This window comes from Salvelinus fontinalis, chromosome 40, assembly GCF_029448725.1.
Source record: "Salvelinus fontinalis isolate EN_2023a chromosome 40, ASM2944872v1, whole genome shotgun sequence".
Lineage (NCBI taxonomy): Eukaryota > Metazoa > Chordata > Actinopteri > Salmoniformes > Salmonidae > Salvelinus > Salvelinus fontinalis.
Genome location: NC_074704.1, coordinates 23520073 through 23543261, shown reverse-complemented (window position 1 = coordinate 23543261; position 23189 = coordinate 23520073). Strand labels below are relative to the sequence as shown.

The 23189-nt window shown below is 45.0% G+C and overlaps 1 protein-coding gene across 8 annotated transcripts in view; it reads right to left on the bottom strand.

Moving 5' to 3' along the window:
• LOC129839823 (ubiquitin carboxyl-terminal hydrolase 34-like) overlaps positions 1 to 22782 on the bottom strand; it is a 56831-nt gene extending 34049 nt beyond the window's left edge. For 3 of the 8 annotated variants that reach the window (XM_055907480.1, XM_055907481.1, XM_055907483.1), the window contains exons 1-18: positions 22438 to 22782; positions 16632 to 16719; positions 14853 to 15447; positions 14474 to 14524; positions 11029 to 11178; positions 10602 to 10669; positions 9158 to 9350; positions 8821 to 8882; positions 8602 to 8683; positions 8397 to 8489; positions 8008 to 8133; positions 6255 to 6384; positions 5802 to 5932; positions 4838 to 5526; positions 3463 to 3677; positions 2604 to 2743; positions 545 to 672; positions 300 to 389 (exon numbers count right to left, since the gene is read on the bottom strand). In XM_055907480.1, coding sequence (XP_055763455.1) covers positions 300 to 389; positions 545 to 672; positions 2604 to 2743; positions 3463 to 3677; positions 4838 to 5526; positions 5802 to 5932; positions 6255 to 6384; positions 8008 to 8133; positions 8397 to 8489; positions 8602 to 8683; positions 8821 to 8882; positions 9158 to 9350; positions 10602 to 10669; positions 11029 to 11178; positions 14474 to 14524; positions 14853 to 15447; positions 16632 to 16719; positions 22438 to 22480 — 3074 coding nt within the window. In that variant the 5' untranslated portion in view covers positions 22481 to 22782. The remainder of the gene's footprint in view (positions 1 to 299; positions 390 to 544; positions 673 to 2603; positions 2744 to 3462; positions 3678 to 4837; positions 5527 to 5801; positions 5933 to 6254; positions 6385 to 8007; positions 8134 to 8396; positions 8490 to 8601; positions 8684 to 8820; positions 8883 to 9157; positions 9351 to 10601; positions 10670 to 11028; positions 11179 to 14473; positions 14525 to 14852; positions 15448 to 16631; positions 16720 to 22437) is intronic. The other 5 variants (XM_055907482.1, XM_055907484.1, XM_055907485.1 and 2 more) reach the window with 3 other exon arrangements.
• Between the last annotated feature and the right edge of the window lie 407 nt (positions 22783 to 23189).

Sequence of the window (23189 nt, the reverse complement as noted above, 5' to 3'; positions counted from 1 at the left end):
TCCTGAGAATGCTCGGATCAACCATATTCCTCGGCCAGAGCGTCCAGAGTGCGCTCTGAACGCGAAACCCTCTGAATTTACGAACGGACAATCTGACAACGCTCGGAATTTACGAATGCCCTGACCGTACACTCCAAAGTGAATTTACAAACATGTCAAATGTCACAAAAACAGTATTTAATGTCACAGAGTTATGGTCACAATATGTCCAAATCTGTTGCATTGTCAATGTTATTCTGTGATGCCATGTAATGGACAACGTTTGTCGGTTCTAATCATGCTGAGGGTGCGATGCTTACATGGTGATCCAGTGGGTGTCGTAGCTGGAGCCGAACTGCTGAAAAGTGCCGAAAAGTTTGGGAAGGAGGCGCAGAGAGACGACCACGGATCTGTGAGAGAGAGAAGCATGGAATCAAAAAACAAGTTTCACGTAATAGCTAGCCAATGAAGGGATAATACAAAATCATTTGACATCAATTCATTTCAGAGCTATGTTGTTCACACAGACATACACGCTCATATATGCGCACGCACACACACACACCTGTGGTGGGCTAGGTTCTCCAGGCAGCCCTCGATGAAACGCATGCGGATCTGACGGTCGGTGAACCAGCACACCAGAGAGCACAGGAGCTTCTCCGCCTCGTTGATCAGGCCTTCCGACAGGTGGATCTGATGGAACAGGGAAGAACGGAGAAAGGTCAAAGGTTTTTCCAGACTTCAGAATATCACAAAGATCCTAAATTAATAGCGATAACTAACCTTAATAATAAATGAGCTGCTCCTTGAAACCTGAAGGAGGAAGTGACGCATTCTCCTAATACGTTGAGTATTTAGTAGCTGACAAAACGTGTTTTCCACATAGTAACCAGGTTTCCATCCAACCATTTTTATCCGAGTAAAGTACCCGTTGAAAAAAATATGAAAAACAAAACAAACTCATAACAGGCCTGATTTAAACTGTCAAATTGTCGGAAAATTCCCTAAAAAGTCAACAAACAAAACAAATACTCTAGACAAGGGTGGATACTTTTTTGGTCGCTGATTAGGATATGCAACAAATTGCAGTACAAATTGCACAATTGCTGATAGACTAACCATGACTTTGAGATATATTTACAGTCATGCGATGCTGTGCATGGTCTTGTCACTACAACTTGAAAAAGCATGCACAGTTTATTAAGCTCCAGATGAAATCATCTAAATCAACTTCACAGGGTGAGGAAAGTTGACAGTAATGAGCTTGATGCTCCTTTCCAATAAATATCGAGGGTCTTCATTTGTATGCTGGTGACATGATCGGTGATTGAGAATTTTTATTTGGTTATAGGCAGCCACATTGTATTTGCAAGCTGTTGGCTATAGCGCATGTGCCAAGACCAGAGTGGGCACATTTGCTAGTTATCATGGACCTTACGTGCCAAAACCATCGACAGAGTTAATTAAAGATAGGACACCCCCCCCCCCCTTTTTTTCACCTAAAATGACATACCCAAATCTAACTGCCTGTAGCTCAGGACCTGAAACAAGGATATACATATTTTTGATACCATTTGAAAGGAAACACTGAAGTTTGTGGAAATGTGAAATTAATGTAGGAGAATATAACACATTAGATCTGGTAAAAGATAATACAAACCAAAAAAAACATGCATTTTCAACCCCATTTTCCCCCTCATCTTTCAAATGCAAGAGAAAAGCCATAATATAATATAGCAGTTCAGGTGCAATTTTGATTTTGGCGACTAGATGGCAGTAGTGTGTGTGCAACGTTTCAGATAGATCCAGTGAAGCATTGCAATACTGCACAGTATTTTGTTTCAAGTCTGCCCAAACGTGCCGAATTGGTCAATTCAATTTTCAAGTACATAACTATAGAGAACATACAAAAATGATATGGTAATACAAAATGTCATACATGATGGATCATTAACTTTCACACATGTAGATGGCTGGGCGGAGTGGGTGTGGAACCAGAGACAGCAGGGGTTCAAACTGTAGAACACAGTTCCAACATTTGAATATAAACATTTATTTTATCAAACAAAACTATGCTACATTTTATCTCTGGGACCCTCAGGATGACAAATCAGAGCAAGATCACTGAAGTACATTATTTACCTTCAGAGGTGAATGTTTTAAACCAGTTGCCGTGATAAGTATTTTATAGTTGGGCACCATCCTTAAACAATAGCATGGTATTATTTTGCTGTAATAGCTACTGTAAATTGGATAGATTAACAAGAACTTAAGCTTTCTGCCCATATAAGACATGTCTATGTCCTGGAAAGTTGGCTGTTACGTACATCATTCTAGTCACATTAGCGTACGTTAGCATCAACCGTCCTGGTATAGGGACACAGATCCCAGTGAGGGTAAAAATGGGATGGAAAAGCATAGACTTTTACATTTATTTTTATTCGGTGAATGAACATTTAGACAACAAAATGTGTCACTTGTTTCTGGTAACTCAAACTCTGCTTCTATGCCGCTAGGCTTCAAGGCGGTCTGACTACTAGCATGCTACATGCTTTAACTCACAAGAAAGTCGCTACCAGAATGCTTTCTTAGTGCACGGTGTAATCCAGTGTCATGGTTCTTACCGCGTCCTCATCCTGCACCAGGTCCCAGAGCAGCGTGTTGCCCTTCTTGCACACGTTGTCCAGGTTGATGTCAGTCACGGCGTTGCCAGAGTACTGGTGCTTGTGGACCTGCGGGCCTGCAGAGGAATAAAACACAGCCGCTGGTGAAAAAGAGAGCCATAGAAAGGTTCAGTAAAGACTTATTAAAGTGCTAAAATGTCTAGCTAAAATATCATGCTAAAATGTGGCAAGGATAACAACAAATCGAGTGACACTAAGAATGGCAATACGAAAGCAGCCATATGGAACGGCATACTGTCACATTTACAGGTAGAAGTTTTTTAACGTTTTTTTTAGCAGACGCTGTTATCCAGAGCAGTAGGGAGTGCATACATTGTCATAAAGGTCCACCGTGGCGTTGCAAGCCAGGGGCGGCAGGTTGCCTAGCGGTTAGAGCGTTGGACCTGTAACCGAAAGGTTGCTGGATCGAATCCCCGAGCTGACAAAGTAAAAACCTGTCGTTCTGCCCCTGAACAAGGCAGTTAACCCACTGTTCCCCGGTAGGCCGTCATTGTAAATAAGAATGTGTTCTTAACTGACTTGCCTAGTTAAATAAAAATGCCATGCTCTACCACTTGAGCTACACGGGATTAACTGATGGTGAAAGCGTTTGACTGGATTGCCCCATCCAGATGATTAGTAGAACCGTAACTACATGATTCTCGCTGCTGTAAACTGAGGGCCGTTATCGGTGGGCAATAAGTGGGTAAACCGTTCCACGAGTGCGGTATTCTGTGAATTTTCCAGCCAGGATTTCTGCGAATTTTGGGTAAATTTAAGTAAATTCACAACCCTAGGTGCACCGTGCAGTGCAGCCTACCTTGCACCATGTGCTCGTGGTAGATAGAGGCCAGGTTGGGCAGGTGTTGCTGCAAGTGGGAGCTGAGCTCGGCGTGCGAGTTGATCTGCACCAGCTCCTCCTCACAACCAGACTCCTCACCGTCAAAGTCGGCCATGTTCTTCTCCGACTTGGCGCTGATCTGGGAGCTGCTGCAGGACACGTCGTCTGCGCTCAGCATGTCGTCCACCATGTGCCTGGTGGATGATTCAATGTTAGAAGGGCAATGCATGTTTTTGTCACTTGAATAAGCCCAAGATTCACATTGCAAGGACAAAACAAATACATGTACACTGAATGTACAAAACATTGCTCTTTTCATGACAGACTGACCAGATGAATCCAGGTGAAAACTATGATCAATTACTGATGTCACTTGTTAAATCCACTTCAAATCAGTGTAGATGAAAGGGAGGAGACAGGTTAAAGGATTTTGAAGCCTAGAGACAATATATATATATATTTCCCCCCCCCTTTATTTAACCAGGTAAGCTAGTTGAGAACAAGTTCTCATTTACAACTGTGACCTGGCCAAGATAAAGCAAAGCAGTGCGACACAAACACAGAGTTACACATGGAATAAACAAGCGTACAGTCAATAACACAATAGAAAAAAAAGAAAGTCTATATACAGTGTGTGCAAATGGCGTGAGGAGGTAAGGCAATCAATAGGCCATAGTAGCAAAGTAATTACAGTTTATTACAATTGAGACATGGATTGTGTATGTGTGCCATTCAGAGGGTTAATGGGCAATACAAAACATTTAAGTGCCTTTGAATGGGGTATGGTAGAAGGTGCCAGGCGCACCGTGTTGAGTGTGTCAAGCACTTCAGCGCTGCCCATGTGTATCAAGTTTGCTCCACCACCCAAAAGACATCCAGCCAACTTGAAACAACTGTGGGAAGCATTGGAGTCAACATGGGCCAGCGTCCCCATGGAACGCTTGACACCTTGTAGAGTCCATGCCACAACGAATTGAGGCTGGTCTGAAAGCAAAACAGGGTGTAACTCAATATTAGGAAGGTGTTCCTAATGTTTTGTACACTCAGTGTACATCTAGTTCCTCATGACAAATGTAGAAATTATTGACTGGACACTTCTACACATCTATGCAACTCAACCGTCTATGGATGGTGTCACGACTCATTTGGACGCCTACATAATTGCTAGTAGTTGGTCCTGATTCAACATGTAGAATCTGCCACGGACAGTTTATCTTGGTTGGGGTCTGTAGTTGATAGTAGCCTTCAAAGAACCTCATCTCCCGAGGTAAATTTGCCAAACATAGAACATTGTGAAAGAGACAGAAGATACAGGTTAGCGTAAAGAAAGCAAAAGATATGGTGACAGTCTTACCCTTCATGGTGGTGGTGATGATGGTGGTTGTGAGGCCCGATGAAGTGTCGGCAGTTGAACAGCTCGTTGCCCATGGCGTCCCCCAGGAAGTCCCCGGGGCAGGGCAGGCAGGTCTGCTCCTGGGGGCCCGGGGCCATTTGGATTGAGGGGCCTCCCATCTCTGAATGTTGTTGTTCGGGCCCCTCAGGCCGGGCCGAGCAGGCGTCCAGCATCCTCATGCGGCCCTCCATCGATACCGCAGCCGTTACCATGCCGACGGCTGCCTCAGGATTAAAGGGCAAACATTTGGGTTTTGGTCCGTCTCCTGCCCCTCTTTCGGTTCTGTCGCCATGCTCCTCCACCAGTGCCTCGCCCGCTTTCCGCTTCCTGACCTCCGGCTGGTCCCGGGGCTGCTTCTGCGGACTGCCCTCGGCCGCTACACCCCGGTTGTTCCCCTCTTCATCCTCTTCGTCGTCCTCATCTTCATCATCATCTTCGTCATCTTCCTCCTCCTCTTCCTCCTTGAGGACCTCGCTGTCAGCCATGTCATCAGAGTGCAGCTCACTGCCTGGGCTTCCCGCTGACTGGCTGGCACGGCTGGAGCCCGCCTCGTTGCTGGAGCCCTCGCTGTGGCCACTGCTGCTGCCCGGCCCACTGCTGCCCTCCTCCATGCTGTTGGCCGTCTCGTCCGAGCTGCCCTGCATCGACTCCTGGACGGGGCGGAGAGAGGACACCAAATAAGTTCCAGTTAAACCGGCCATACATCAGAACCACGAGACATGCTAATAAAATCTATTGACTTAGATATTGACTTAGATTAGCTTTTTGATAAAAAGTCTAAAACGTTAGCAATTGGAGACAGTGGCTAGGCAAACAATAAAAACAAGGCATGGATTTCTGAACAGTGCTGGAAAGGAACAGTTTGCTACTAATAGCAATTCCCATTAAATGTATTGAGAACGTGCATCACTAGAGTGCTGCTAACCTCCGTGTCAGAGAGTCTCTGCTGGCCCCGCTTGCTGCCGCCCATCATCTGCTCGTCCATCTCCATGTCGCTACCGCCGCTGTGGTGAGTGTCGCTGTTGTCACTGCTGTCCGGGCTGGCCGCTGGGGAGCCTGGGTAGAGACGAGAAGCAGAGGCTTGATGCATCAGATGCCGCATCTCACAAAACAAGGTAGTCTATATACAGCAGATATGTTTAAGAGCATATTTATCTATGCAAGTGGTAAACCATGGTTATTGGTATCTAAAAGGTGTTCAAGACTTTTTCCCATCCCAGCACTAAAACATCCGATTCAACACCTTGATTAGTGCTGGACTGGACCAAAAACCTGCATACCACCCACTTAACAGCACCGGAGTTGTTGACTACCACTGATCAAAGAATATATATATATCTCCCCTTGAAATACACAGGCAAAAATACAACCATCGTACCTTTCTTGTTGCCCATGGGGACGTTGGTGTTGAGCAGCGAGGCGAAGGAGCTCTGCTTGGAGAGCTGGGCCTTTGCGGACAGGGCGTTGTTCCACAGAGCCTTGATCAGCATGGAGGCCAGGTACAGGGTCTGAGGAAGGAGGGTGGGCCGCATAGAATTACATACAGAATCACAATTATAGGATCTTTATGGTGGTCAGGTGACCAAGACAAAGAGCAGCTCTGTTAGACTGGGTGTATGTGACTATAAAGCTCCTTATCAGTCATTTTTTATTTCACCAGGTAGGCCAGTTGAGAACAAGTTCTCATTTACAACTACGACCTGGCCAAGATAAAGCAAAGCAGTGTGACAAAAACAACACAGGGTTACACGTGGGATAAACAAAAGTACAGTCAATAACACAATAGAAAAGTATATATACAGTGTGTGCAAATGGAGTAAGGAGGTAAGGCAATAAATAGGCCATAGTAGCGAAGTAATTACAATTTAGCAAATTAACACTGGAGTGATAGATATGCAGATGATGATGTGCAAGTAGAAATACTGGTGTGCAAAAGAGCAAAAAAGTAAATAAAAACATTATGGGGATGAGGTAGGGAGCTGGATGGGCTATGATGAGCTGGATGAGCTGGACGGGCGGGCAGGTGTGGGCAGCGATCGGTTAATGAGCATTCATTTAGTTTTACTAGCATTTAAGAGCAGTTGGAGGCCACGGAAGGAGTGCTGTATGGAATTGAAGCTCGTTTGGAGGTTTGTTAACACAGTGTCCAAAGAAGGGTCAGATGTATACAGAATGGTGTCGTCTGTGTAGAGGTGGAACAAGGAATCAAGAGCGACATCGTTGATATATTCAGAGAAAAGAGTCGGCCCGAGAATTGAACCCTGTGGCACCCTCATAGAGACTGCCAGAGGTCCGGACAATAGGCCCTCCGATTTGACACACTGAACTCTGTCTGAGAAGTAGTTGGTGAACCAGGCGAGGCAGTCATTTGAGAAACCAATGCTGTTGAGTCTGCCGATAAGAATGTGGTGATTGATAGAGTTGAAAGCCTTGGCCAGGTTGATGAAGACTGCTGCACAGTACTGTCTTTTATCGATTGCTGTTACGATATTGTTTAGTACCTTGAGCGTGGCTGAGGTGCACCCGTCACCAGCTCGGAAACCGGATTGCACACCGGAGAAGGTACGGTGGGATTAGAAATGGTCAGTGATCTGTTTGTTAACTTGGCTTTCGAAGACTAGAAAGGCAGGGCAGGACGGATACAAGTCTGTAACAGTTTTAGTCTAGAGTGTGTCCAACTTTGAAGAGGGGGGTGACCGCGTCAGCTTTCCAATCTTTAGGAATCTCGGACGATATAAAACAGACTAGTAATAGGGGGATGCAACAATGGCGGCGGATCATTTTAGAAAAAGGGTCCAGATTGTCTAGTCCAGTTGATTTGTACGGGTCCAGGTTTTGCAGCTCTTTCAGAACATCAGCTATCTGGATTTGGGTGAACGAGAAGCTGGGGAGGCTTGGGCAAGTAGCTGCGGGGGGTGCGGAGCTGGTGATATGTAGATCAAATCACACTCAACATTTGATTGTCCACTCTTTGCCGTAGCCTAAATTTGCTTAGTGTTGTGTTTCCTTGCCACAATACTAACGAGTATCGCGATACTGGCATCTTCCCGGATCTAGGTAATTCGTAGAATACAATCAACTACCATTGGGAACTCATGATGTGTGGTGTGTGTGTGTGTGTGTGTGTGTACCTGTTCGGTGTGTGCGCTGGGGTGCAGGCCAGACACCAGGTTGAGGACGTGGCGCAGCGGCACCGGGTCCAGGTTCTTGATGAGCGAAGGGAACAGGTCGTGGATGTAACGGCTACAGTGCTTCAGCTACATGGGGAGAACAGATAGAGACAGTGTCAAGGAGAACATCAACGGAAAAGAACAAAAATAATTCAATGGATTATGATAGCAAAACTAATTGGTCGAATACAGTAAAGAAAAATAAGTATAAATATGCAAATTCAGAGTAGGAGTGCTGCTCTAGGATTAGGTCCCTCAATTTGATTAGAGGCTAAATGTATCGTAAAAATCTGCATTTCTACGCTGAAAATCTTTATAAATGCGGCCTCTGGTGTTTAGGACCTAGTTACCTGAGCTGCGGCCCAGATGCAGTCCACATGCTGGGTGCTGAGCCTGCCCTCTGCGGCAAGGAAGTTCAGGATCACTTGGCACTGTTTAATTATCTGGAACGACAACAAAGAGGCACAAACTCTGCATTAACAGGGGAGTTACAATTCAGATTGCCCATAAAAATGTATCGACAGTGTAATAACGACTTGGAATGGGAAAACTTACCTCTATGTGCAAATTTGGTCCAAATATGTGCTCCACCACATTGTTGTTGATTAGCCAGTCAGCTAGTTCCTTTGCTATTGACCTGAAGGGACAGTTTGAGGTACGCTGCTTTTACGGTCCGTGACGCAGTGCTAAATCAACTCAATTGACTTACGTTTCATTGTAAAAATCGACAGAACCGACTTAAGTTTCATTGTAAAATCAAAACAATTGACTTACGTTTCGGTGTCGGACACCAGAGACTCATTATTACAGACATCGTTGAAGGTGTGGAGCTGATTCTGTGGGGAGAAAACGAGTTATAAAAAATGTTATGAACGTATGTATGTACACACCAGTGTACTTCATTTATTGAGTTATTGACCCTTGCGTAAAAGTCTTAGTTACATTGGACTGAAAGTCCTAGTGAAGCTTTAATAATGTATACCTGTGTCAAAAACAAAACAGCTGTCACAATGTGCCTCACAGTAACCCGGCCTAGACTCCCAAAGAGCAAGCAACGCGGCAGCGTGTGAGCGTGGGTGTACGCGTTTTCGGGTGCACGTGTGAGTCTCACCGTGATTTGGCTGAGGCCGGCCAGCCTCATGGTGAGCGTGGGGGACATGAAGTACTTGAAGGCCAGGTCCAGGCTCTCCTTGTCGAAGCACAGTGCGCTGTCCAGCGGCTCTTTCACCGTGCTCCACATCAGGTCGGCCATGTTGCGTGCAGCGCTCTGACGCAGCTCCTGGTCCGACAGCTTGCACAGGTACCTGGGGAGGGACACATTTGGAAAGAAGTTATTTGTGAATTGAGTTAACTTTGTTTAAAACCAGGAAGTCCCTTCATTAGGAAATAGTTTTGTTTGTTCTGTTTTGATTTAAAGTTGAAGACATGGTAGACAGGTTGGACATAATGACTGGACAAATGGGACTAAACAGTCAGTGGGGCATCTATCGAGGCTGGCTGCAACACTCAGAAGAGAAGCACCATGACAATAGTTGGCTACAGTGAGAATCTAGTCTTTGCGATCAATAAGATACAGTATGTATCTTTTTAATAACTTCTGAGAAAACAGACATTTTTCTCAATTCAGCAGGAAGGAGTGATACGCTATAAGGTGGCAATGCACTGGAGTCAGAACGTCACAGTTCATCATTCTTCGTCGACTAAGGAATGTTCCATTTGGACATCAGGACCAGTTAAACCAGCCCGCCCAGGTCACATGACAGAGGTACGACGAGGCCTGCGAGATGTCTGGCTGCTCCAAGGTCATGTGAGGAGAAGCTGACTGGAGCGCTGGCCACTGTTACCATGGCGAGGGAAGCTCTTCCTAGCAACACCAGTTGGTGGCACAGCAAGAGAGGGTTCTCAGCTGCTATTGCTTTCCATCCAGAAAAAAAATATACACAGTCAAGTATGTGATTGAATTTTGAAATTCAACTCAAATACAAAAATATGCTTGCTTTGCAAGAGCATCCACTAAATTCATCCTTGATTTATGCTAATCGACTGCCAATATGCTGGATTACACTATTTGCATAATGTCCTCCCTAATACTACATCCAATATTCAGGGGAGCGTCTCTATCAAGTGCGTTTGATTGTGTGTTGAAAAGTGGCGGGCGAGTTGAACAACCCAGCACTGTGAATCCAAATTCAATATGCATCTCAAACAGCCCCTTGGGCCATTTCTGACGAGAGGAGCTCCGACTGCAACAGCAACTCTCCTCTCTCTGCCCCATTTTCTTATTCTCTTACGATGACTGCAGGGGGAAAAAAAGCACTACGCAGCAGTATGGGATGCCATATTGTATAGAGCTGTATTAGATATGGGGAAAACGGCATGACAAACATTAACCACTTGTGATTCAATCTGTATTGATACATGCCTAATTAGGGATATCAAGGCACTAATGAAAACTCACTGGCGGTGAGGAACTAATGATGACTTGATTATGCTCACTCTGAAGTAAATAGAGATTTCACCACGGAGTTTCATTGATATGGAGAGTGTGAACTTACCGTATTACATACGTGCGGAACGGTATGATGTGCTGCATGACGGCGGGAATGTGCAACCATATTCGGATCTGTGTGTGGAGAGAACAAACAGAACTGGAATCAGACTGACATCCCTTGAGATGTGTGAGAAGCAGTGGAAAACCTAAAAATGGATGCCACTTTAACAGATCTGGCTGACAACCGATTATTCACTGCGATTACTGATGAGAGCATTCACAAACGAAACAGCTGTGCTACAACATAGAAACTGCATCAAGAACATCTGCATATGGCGCTGAAACAGCATCTGGAGGTAGTGGTAAATGCATCCAGGATTGGGTGGATATGTATTTGCGGCGGTTGGGTTGGGCTGCAATGTTGGGTGGCTGGATTAATTTATCGCTGCCAAGTGGGCTGTGGTGCCATTTTGGGATAAACTCCTACTCACATTGGAGACGATGGTGATGAAGGCATGGGCGATGGGGAAGGGCAGGCTCTCCGGCGTGCCTGACTCAAAGCAGTCCTTCATGAGCGACAGACCGTGCTTGCCACAGAACAGGCAAACATAGCGCAGCAAGTGCAAGGGGACCTCCACATCCTGGTCACAGGGGAAAAACAAGGTCAATACAACTTTATTGTCCACACGGAAATGGAAAACTAACTTTGGCTTCATATCGCAAATCATAGTGGAAGAGGCTAGCGTGATTGGTGCAACTCAATGGTTTCAAGTGGTGTCATACCCTCATCTCCTTTTGGTTTATCAGAACTATAGGTGAAAGCAATATGGTGGATGGATGTATACTGGGAATTTGCTTTCACTTGTCTAGTTATTTCCCACCATCTCATGAAGGACAAGAGATTATGGCTTTTTTACAGTCTATTCAGGACAGAGTATGCAGACCAGAGTTGGGTACATAGTATATGAAATCTTTGAGCATTTGCTTAAGCCTGCCTGGTGTGCCAGATAAGTAGGGAGCTTCATCAATAAGTGTATCGATGACGTCTTTACCACAGTGGCCGTACGTACATACTCCAACCAGAAGCCATTGATTACAGGCAACATCCGCACTGATCTAAAGACGCTTATAAGAAATCCCGCTATGCCCTCCGACAGATGTGGCAGGGCTTGCAAACTATTACGGACTACAAAGGGAAGCAGAGCTTATATGCAGAGCTTATACTTATATGCTCACTTCGAGGCAAGCAAAACTGAAGCATGCATGAGAGCACCAGCTGTTCCGGACTAATGTGTGATCACGCTCTCCGTAGCCGATGTGAGTAAGACCTTTAAACAGGTCAACATTCATCTGGCTGCAAGGCCGTGTACTAAGAGCATGCGCTGACCAACTGGCAAGTGTCTTCAATGACATGTTCAACCTCTCCCTGTCTGAGTCTGTAATACCAACATGTTTCAAGGAGACCACCACGGTCCCTGTGCCCAAGAACACCAAGGTGACCTGCAGCACTCACGTCTGTAGCCATGAAGTGCTTTAAAAGGTGGGTCATGGCTCACATCCAACACTATTATCCCAGAAACCCTAGATCCACTCCAAGTTGCATAACGCCCCAACAGATCCACAGATAACGCAATCTCTATTTCACACCACACTGCCCTTTCACACCTGGACAAAAAGGAAAACCTACATGAGAATGCTATTCATTGACTACAGCTCAGCGTTCAACACTATAGTGCCCACAAAGCTCATCACTAAGCTAAGGACCCTGGGACTAAACACCTCCCTCTGCAACTGGATCCTGGACTCCTGACGGGCCACCCCCAGGTGATAAGGGTAGGTAACAACATATCTGCCACGCTGATCCTCAACACGGGGGCCCCTCAGGGGTGCGTCCTCAGTCCCCTCCTGTACTCCTTGTTCACCCATGACTGCATGGTCATGCACGATTTCGAAAACCATCAAGTTTGCAGACGACACAACAGCGGTAGGCCTGATCAACAACGATGAGAATCTATAGGGAGGAAGTCAGACCTGGCAGTGTGGTGCCAGGATAACAACCTCTCGCTCAACGTGATCAAGACAAAGGAGATGATCGTGGACTACAGGAAAAGGAGGGCCGAGCATGCCCTCATTCTCATCAACGGGGCTGTAGTGGAGCAGGTTGAGAGCTTCAAGTTCCTTGGAGTCAACATCATTCCCTGTAAAGTCTACACCTGATGTATTCGGCGCATGTGACAAATACAATTTGATTAGAGTATTCCATTGGTTTTGTTCCAGCTAGGCAAGGTCAATTAAGCACAGAATACTATCTGAACTCCGGTCTGATGCAGACTATGAAGTTTGTCCACTAAAAATATCCCTTAAAAGCCCATTAAAAATGTTTAATATGGTGGAGAGGTACGAGCTGGAAAGTTATTAAATTAGCCTGAGACAAATTATTGTACTCCGGGGAAAGATCATCAAAATCATGTAGGTTCATGCTCTACAACATTCGCAGAGTACGACCCTGCCTCACACAGGAAGCGGCGCAGGTCCTAATCCAGGCACTTGTCATCTCCTGTCTGGACTACTGCAACTCGCTGTTGGCTGGGCTCCCTGCCTGTGCCATTAAACCCCTACAACTCATCCAGAACGCCGCAGCCCGTCTGGTGTTCAACCTTCCCAAGTTCTCTCACGTCACCCCGCTCCTCCGCTCTCTCCACTGGCTTCCAGTTGAAGCTCGCATCCGCTACAAGACCATGGTGCTTGCCTACGGAGCTGTGAGGGGAACGGCACCTCCGTACCTTCAGGCTCTGATCAGGCCCTACACCCAAACAAGGGCACTGCGTTCATCCACCTCTGGCCTGCTCGCCTCCCTACCTCTGAGGAAGTACAGTTCCCGCTCAGCCCAGTCAAAACTGTTCGCTGCTCTGGCACCCCAATGGTGGAACAAACTCCCTCACGACGCCAGGTCAGCGGAGTCAATCACCACCTTCCGGAGACACCTGAAACCCCACCTCTTTAAGGAATACCTAGGATAGGATAAAGTAATCCTTCTAACCCCCCCCCCCCCCCCTTAAAAGAGTTAGATGCACTATTGTAAAGTGGTTGTTCCACTGGATATCATAAGGTGAATGCACCAACTTGTAAGTCGCTCTGGATAAGAGCGTCTGCTAAATGACTTAAATGTAAATGTAAGATCGACAGTACTTGGAGGTGGAAATGAGCCTCAATTTCTTTTTTTTTCCCGCAAAATATACTGCAGACACATTTCACACCTCATGTGTACGTTGGCCTGAAAAGCCACAAGAGGGACCTGAGATCAGTGTTTAGAGAGCCTTCTCCCTCTGTCTCCCCTGGTCCTAAAGGAAACATTTGTAATTGGACCCCCAAGGGAGAACTATTCTAGGACCTATTGTTAACCAAATCTACACCAATCCTCCTCGAGTGAAAACCCATTACAACAACCTGGGAACAGTGTTCAGAGTCCTGCCTCCCTACTCTCCCAGCCCTAAATGGAACATAGCTGTTGGGTTCTGGGCATGCCACTTTTCATGCAGCTTCCCAATAAAATATAAATAGACCCAGATGTCATAAATCACTGAGATGAGTAACATGACCACAGGAGTGAGGAGAGGGGACTAGGAGGAGATTGGTGATTGGTCAAACAGGCAGACCAGACATTAAGGCATGGGCCTTTACTTCAAAGGACTTGATGTAGGATGCGTACCAAATGGCACCCTATTCCCTATATAGCGCAGTACTTTTGACCAGAGCCATACGGGCCCGGGTCAAAAGTAGTGCACTCCAAAAAGGGAATAGGGTGCCATTTGAGCGACGTAGATGTTGCTGTAAAGAGTTGGAACCGACACAAAGAGACAATCAGGCAGATTGAGTATTGTGTTTTTGGACGAAACAGTGGGGTAGAAAAAACAAAGAGGGCGGAGGAGACCTTACGTTCATGTCGCAGAAGGAGCCGAGGATATTGCTTTCATGAGCAGAGATGTCCTGGAAAAAGGAAACAAAAAGAAAGTATGACGAGTATATTGTATACTGAGAAATGTTAGAGAACATTTTAGAACAGGGTGACACCAATGTCATTGTCAAGTATTAAGTACCCCATGGAGACAAATACTGATTCCATAATAGAGTTGTGTATGGGCGCATGTTTTGCTTTTACCTCCATGGTGCAGTGTGTGTTGTGTCGGCGGTACATATTAAACCATTAATGCTTTGGTGGGGTGGGTGTTGTGTAGGGGGAACCATGTTATTCGTTTACCTCTACAGTGGGGTTTGGGTATGTATTGTGTTGTATCAGGGTGTGTCATTCCATTACCTCTATGGTGGGGTGTGTGTTGTGTTTGTAAGCCGTGTACAGTGGGAACTGAATCTGGAAGATCTTGGCGGCGCAGAGCAGCAGCTTCTCCCGGTCCTCGGTGCTCCACGAGTCAAACATGTCCTCCAGGGCCTGGCTGTCCGTACTGCTGCTAGCTCCAGCCTCAGACGCCCCAATACCACTACTACTTTCCTCTGGCTTGGGGGCCTCCTGCTGGGCCTGGCTCGTCCCCTGGACTGGGTTCTGGTTGTTGTTATTCTGGTTCTGCTCCGGGGCGTCCCCGACGGCATCCTCCTCCGCCGAGTCCCTCTCCACATTCAACGGCTCGTCCTCAACAGGCGAGGAGGGCGGTTGCTGGGGGTGTGGCCCAACTCCAGTTATTCCACCCCCTCCCTCGCCTCCCCATTCTGTCACGGGCCCCTCTGCGCCACCTGCGGCCCCGTCCCCTGTGTCAGTGACGCCCCGTTGGCTGGTGGCGCTGCAGAGGCGGTCCCTCAGACTGGTGACCTGAGCGATGACCAGGTTGATGAGGGCGTAGACCAGCTGGTTGAACACCTCCAGGTGCTTGTACTCCTTGAAGCAGCATAGACATTGCCTGTGGAGGGAAAGGAGGGGTGGCGAGAGAGATTGAGTGAAATGCGAATCACAAAGACCCACCGGTGAGTCACAGTCAACTCCTACTGGGGTCGCAGTTTGAGGCTGACTCATTCCATGTGGATGGTCAAGGAATCAAAACGTTTGGGAACCATAAAAAGGCAATGCACAGTCCACACTGCAGTGAACTGCAGCTTCTGCTTGTGTTGGCCTCAACAACCAGCCATCTTTAGAGAGACTCATCTATGGGCTCAATTCAATCAAACTTGCATTGAAGCGAATAAGGCATAGAAACATACTTTTCTCCCCATATTCAAATAAAATAGTAAGAGGAGCCTAGTTTTAGGTACCTGCAACAGAAAATATTCAGTTCACTCACTTTCTGAATAAGACATGCAAGTAGGCTTTAGTTGTATTAACAACAATGCAGAATATGCATTGTTGGAGGATTTGATTGAATGCAGCCCTTGATCTATTGAGCTCTGTTCATGAATTCTGTTTCTTTTGACATTAACGTAATGTTAAACGCCTGTCTGACTATATTATTGACCATCCTATTTTAGAATTTCCCCCCCCCCCCAATGTATTTTGATAAGACAGCAACCAATTGACGCACATGAAGGATCCCACACAAACGACGGATCCCACTAATCAGAAACACAAAGAGAAGAATGCAAAACTAGAGGAATGCCTCCAGTCAACTTTCCCTGATCAGTCAAGCACTTCTTCCCCTGATCTCACAGAAGTGGGAGAACAACTATGAAAGGTCAACAATTCCTCAAGGCTCTTCTCCGCGCAGGCAGGCAGGCACGCACACACACATCCAGTTAAACAACAATAAAACCACCACTAAGCGAGACGAAAAACCTATTATGACCTACTTGTCCTCTGGTGACCTTACCTAGCCTGCATGCTAAGCTACACTTAAAACACATTGGTTAGCCTTTAGCGTTAGTAATAAATTATGAATTCATGGCTGATAATGACTTCAGAGAGTTATCCAGGAGCAGATATCCTCCCCTTTTAAATATTAATGGTCTACGTTCCAAATGAAACACTTTTCCCTACATAGGAGTCAAAAGAACCTGGTCAAAGTAGTGCACTAAATAGGGAACAGGGTTCCATTTGGGACGAATCCGTGGAAGAATAATGAATGCGGGGAACAGAGGAGAGCGGGAGACTGACCTCTGGGTCCATGAGCTGATGTAGCTGAAGACTCGTAAAGCATGCTCCTTCTTCAGCTGTAGGCCCTCAGTGCTGTCTGCATCCGATACTGGAGGGGAGAGAGAGCAGACAAGGTGGTGAGTACAGTTCAATGTACATGGAAAAGGCAAGTGTAGGACATGACACTTGACTCACACTGCTTGTTCAAAGGCTACTAGCCTATATGGTGGCCACGCGCTAGAAAATAGCACACATTGGAAGCTGAAATTGCAATGCAAATATTTGAGTGATTATCCAAGACCGTTGAAGATGGAATAGTGGTTGTCAGACACTTTGCTACAACAACAACAAAATATATTTCCGGAGGCGCAATGCGAACGGTCCTTTGGTCAACAGGAGAACAGAGATGATCGTCTCTCTAGTCTGGATGGGAGACTGACCCATGGAAGTCTCTAGCCTCTGGTGAGAAACGTGCCTCAGCACAAGGCTCCCCATTGCCGACAACAGGTACTCCACGCCAACGTGCCTTCCCAAGCAGCATTGGCTTGTACTACAGGCTAAAGTCAGCTACTGTATTATGTGTTGGTGACTTGGAATGGGGGTAGAAATACATTTAACTATTTGAATAGTATCATACATTTTTGTCGGTAGCCGGATATTAGAAATAAACTAATGTTTTTAACCTGAGCACTGTTGCGCGACAAAATGCCGGTGACATGGGAGCGAGCAGGCAGGCAGAGGTAGTGTCTACACTTGACACTTACATGCGACTACTGCTATCAGAACACGAAGATCGCATTGAAAAGTCACTTTGCGGTGTGACTGTGTTCAGATCGGGCTGACCACTTCAGGAGATGGTCAGGGACGCATTGTGTGCCGATTTCTCTTAAGTCTGAATGTAAACAGGCTACCGAAATCGCAAACATGGTGCGATGTTATCAGCAAGCACTCCTCCCACAAGTCTCCAGAAAGCGTGTGTTTTGGGACCGAAAGGCACCTTTTCATTATATTGTTGGAGGAACTACACTACTGGTCAAAAGTTTTAGAACACCTACTCATTCAAGGGTTTCTCTTTATTTTTTACTATATTCTACATTGTAGAATAATAGTGAAGGCATCAAAAAGATGAAATAATAATGTTTTTGTTTGGCTGGAGTTATGCCAACCCGTTTGTAATCCATTTAGCATTGCTTGCTCTTGACTAGCTACAGAGGTTAGCTGGCTAGTTTGCAACACTAGTTCGCTACTGCCATCAGTTGTTGCTGTGTTATCATATTTTGCCTAGTCCACAGTTTTTAGAATGCATACTGGCATTTGAATATAGCGCTGGAAAAGGGAATCCGGACACATTTAAATGTAGGTGCAGATGCATGACATGTTTGGAATTCCATAAATCAGAACTCTATATCAGAATACTAAATCTGCATGAACTGTCAAGTCTAGACACGGACAGAGAGAGAGACGCTGCCTGGCTACAGCCTAGACTAGCTAACTTGTAGCAGCCAATGTTATTTATCATCCCATGTAATAGTGCCCGTCTTGACTGGAGTAGCCTACAAAAACTATAGGTAGCTTGGCTAATTGAGGCCACATTTAGCACCCTCTCCCCAACCCCATTCAATAAAACTAAAGCCTACCTATTGGTTGCTCTTTGTAGCAAAATCATTTTGCTAATTATTAATTCCGTAATTTAATTCCGTCTCAATGTGTAGTGAACGCTCACTACACATTGAGCCTCTTTGATTGGCCAACATAAAACAACAAGCGACACGTGAAGGCTACCAGACAGCTACCGGACTTTTTTAACAGGGCAAGTCATAAATACTTAAACAGTTGATTTTATTAAATTAATCATTTGAACTGTCACGGACCTTGTATCTAATAATGTCACATGGATATTTTAATTTAGAAAATGCCTTTGTGTGAAAATAGGCCTATACATTTTCTTGATGCAAAAATGTATTCGCACAAGTATTCAAATACTAACATCCTTTAGGATATTCGTATAACCATGCACATCTCTATTGGTGACACACAAGCATACGCACAGACAGTCTCAAAACAAAATGTCAGCAACGTGTGGGGCAAGACATGTCCAATGGAAGGTTATTGCCGTGTCAAAAGTTCAGCTCAAAGTTTTCTGTGGAAAGTGCAGCATTGCCTACATTATTCCGCAACCCCAAAGCACTTGTGTCTTTCACAAAGTCATTGATGTAAATTAAAAACATTTGTGACACTAGGGAGGCTGCATTTGTGATGGATCATTTTCAGCCGCACCCACCCCTCAACCACAGATCTGTTGTTGTTGTACCAACAGGCTATTTTCTGCTCTCAGAACAAAAGACAAAACGGACCATATTGTCACTTCACATTGGCGTACATGCCAAGGCTACTAACAAGAAAAGCAAAAGGACACCCCGATGAAAGCGTTAGCTGATACGCAAAATTACTTAGCCGACATATTAAAGGCTTTTTAACTTGGAAACACACAATAGTGCTTTATGTTAGACCTTTTTTATGCCACTTCGGACCCATTTGTGGTTATAATTTTTGTTGGGTTTTTCTAGTACTATTTCCCGACAAGAGCACCTGTGGTTGTTTTGGAATACTTGAAGAGATTCTGATACTTATTTTTCTTCACTGCCAACTAAAAGTTGGACTTAAGATAAATTGCTAATGAAATCAACTACACATTGAATATTGCACGTTATGTTTGAGGGAAAAGTGTCATTTAAAAAAAGGTGCAGCCAACATGCAAACTTTGTGACAACGTTTCCATACCTGACTGACCTAGGCCTCAATGTGACATTCTTATCATGCACAGAGCTTAATAACAACCACAGTGAAGACTGGAGTTGTGCCAAAACACTACCAAGAGAAACAGAACACATAAAGCGGAACTAGTGTCTAGGTAAGTGGGTCTGTTCTTGAGATGAAGAAATAACAGGGTTCTGAAGTTCACCAGGGCACCTTGTCTTAACCCGGACCTAACTGTGTGTGTGTCTGCCTTTATTCCCTTCTCAACCACTTTATTCAAATTTTGTTTTATCTTGGACTAGACTCCTCCAAAATTCCCAGCTCCCTTCATAAAACAATCCACGACATTGTGTTCGGTGGCCTGTACCAAAATCATTGCGATCATCCCCAGATAAGACAATCTGGATATCCCAGCCATTGTTCTGACAGCAACGCGTTGAGCTTGTAACAAAACATTAGACAAGTAAAATAGACATCTACAAGCAGGGCTCTGCTGAGCTCAACTGCCTGCGTTGGTGGAAGTAACGTTAGTTGGCTTAGGTGCTGATCGACGGTCAGTTTGGCTTTTTACATCAATGGATTAGTGTTAGGCTAGGGGTGGACATGTAAGCTGGTCCCAGAGATCTATGCCCAAGAGCAACCTCTGCCTTGCTGGCCACAGTGCAGATTGACAATGGCAGTCACATGTTACATTTTAGTCATTTAGCAGACGCTCTTATCCAGAACGACTTAAAGGAGCAATTAGCAGTGTCTTCTTCAAGGGGCCAACGACAGATTTTTCACCTAACTGGCACGGGATTCTAACCAGCGACCTTTTGGTTACTGGCCCAACACTCTTAACAGCTAGACTACCTGCCACCCTGCAGGATTACTTGCACAGCATATTCAATAGCAGGTTGAAACCCTTCATTCCCTCAGTAAGTCCCTCAGTAAATCCCTCACTTCCCTTGCATGCATGCATCCACACACAAAACATTCCCGGCTTTATGCATGCCGCTACAGCAAATTTGGGATCAGGGGTCACCTAGTGAACGCACACATGGGACTGCCAGTCTCACACACATGGGGCTGCCAGTCTCACACACATGGGGCTGCCAGTCTCACACACATGGGGCTGCCAGTCTCACACACATGGGGCTGCCAGTCTCACACCCTGACAAGACTCTCACACCTCTACTGGCGGCAGCCTGGTGCCGACAAACACTCACACAGAGGTGTACTCTGTTTTACTCAACAGAGGGAAGACCCCCGTCACATGTAAAACAGCAGCTCTACTGTGAAAACATACTACTGTGTAGCCTACTAGCCATTTCAAAACCATTGTTCACAGACATACATGTGGGCCAGAGAGAGGGTGTTTTGCTCAAACACAAAAGGAGGCTGTTTTAGAACACTAGTTGGATAGGCCTTCTCCTCCACACACTTTCATTATACACAAGGGAATGTTTGTCCACTGATTATAGGCCAACATTTAAGTAAGGCTACATTTCTTTTTCTGTAATTTGCCTACAAACCACCAAATTAATCTGAGCACCTAGTGTCATACTCATTGCTCATTTGAATAACAGATTTGCGGAGGGGATAGGTTGTAATATTCCATTAATCTAGTTTATTTTAAATGTGTATTGACAGGATGAAAGACCCTTTGAGCTGCACCATCATGATCCCCCTTTCAAAGGGGTCTTGCAATAATCAACCCACAACTGCTTTACCATTTGGGTTTGGATATACTCCCAAAACATGGAGACAATTTTTTAAAAACGATTACTCCCCTCTTGTCCAAGTCACCAAATAAAACGTTTAGTCACTAATATCAGACTGAAAATAGGTGTAAGACAAAAATATGCTTGGTTACTAGTTTTAAGATTAAAATGCAAAATCCCATATTATTGATGGCAAACAACTCATATGGCATGAAGCACAATACACCAGGCCATAAAGCAGACTGTCAGCAGTGTCTTCTTGCTACCATCGCCAATGCATTCCCATATTCAGTTCGCTAACTAGGTAAAACAAGCACACACCACATATACGTCTATGAAATTGCAAGGATTTGTATAACTAGCTATAAATGCAATGGCGGAAACAAGAGACGTAGCCCTAAAAAAACAACCAAAAAAATGGGCCTTTGTTTATTCGCTCCCATATCCCGTTATGAAAGCAATATGGCCTAGTTAGCTAACGTTACCTCGTAGCTAGCAAATAATATTTTCTAACGTTACTGTCCATTTCAATCTTAACTAGGAAATACATCCAATGGCATTCGTAGGCACATTTTATTTTGATTTAGAACAAGCTTATAATAGTTAACTAGCAAACAAAAACTAAAATGAGTCATAGTTGGCATATGTTACATGCCTAGCTTGCTAGCTAGCTTGCTTGTTTAATGTATTCACGTAAAGAAACTAGTGACCCCATATTACTCAGCTAACGTTAGCCGACAATGCTAAACATTTTCTTGTAATCTGGCAAAATTATATTACAGCGCCTGTGGCAACTCAAACATGAAAACGAATCAGTCCGTTTTGATGCCAGTTGACCACAGCTAGTTGACTAGTCAATGAGTTAACGTTAGTTACAACTCGTTAGAACCACTTCCACCTCTCTAGTCTCGGACAAAAAAAAAGGCACATGCAATGTGTAGCAAACATTTGTTTTGGCCAAATGCATGTCAAACCACATTTATACAGGCAGTTAACCAAACTGTTAAGTTAGCTAGCTAACCAAGTTAAGATACAATGGCATCAACCCAATCTAATTAGTTAGCTAACTAAGTTAAATTATGTTCAGAATCTCGTCTAGCTAGCAAGCCACTTAAATCTGCTCAGGCATCCCCTTCATCCTGCAGCGATTTGACAGAGACAGGCCTCAAAGTTGCAGACAAAATTCCATTTACATTCAGATCATTAATTCAAGACAAGGCCTTACATTGGCAGCTGTCTGGCTAGTGGAGAACCGGGTACGATTGCTAGCAGTCCAGCTTCCATCAGGTAGCCTGACTTAGCTAACGCTAACTAGCATTAGGGGACCACTACGGCACCAAAACATTAAATAACAAATGTCCACTTACTTTCATTTAAAACCTCCACCAGCTCGGCGCAGTTTTCACACATTGTTCATTAAGAAATAACAAAGGAAAAGTGTAGTCAAACCATTGGAAATTGTTGATGGATACGAATTGTTGGCACCTGGTTGTTTTGGGGGAAAAGGCCCGACGTAGTGGTTGGTGAAGGTTTGCTAATGCATTAAAATAAAATAAGGGAGAGTAATAGATTCAGATTGAATTTGATACTAAATATCGTTGATAAATTCAAAAAATAAGAGGCATTAAGATACAGAGTCGAGTCAATATCCAATCGGAGCGTTACTGGAGAGTGTAGATACGGCAGCCATATTGAAAAGGGGTGGGGGCACAGCATGTTCATAATTCGTAACTTTCCGTTGTCTCCTTCGCCTTGTTCGACTTTTTCCGCTAGTCTCGCGGTTACACCATCAGCAATAACTGTTTACAAATGGCGTTTCATTCACAAGCAGGAGACAGTCGAGAGCACCAGCCAGTAGCCACTGAGGGGATTCGATTATCTGGCCCGGGTTACCCCAATGAGGGAAGGATACACCGGGTTAAAAGTGATTTAATTCGTTTTGGAACCGGGCTGCCTCCAGGGCGTGTGCCAGGTGGCCCCTTCAGTAATGACTAGGATTGTTTTCACATGCATAAGTGATTGCTTTTAATCTGCTTTCCCATTGAGAACTCTTTTGAAATTTCCAACATATATTGATGGAAAATATATGTTTGTTTCAGGACGAGTCACAATGCTGCCT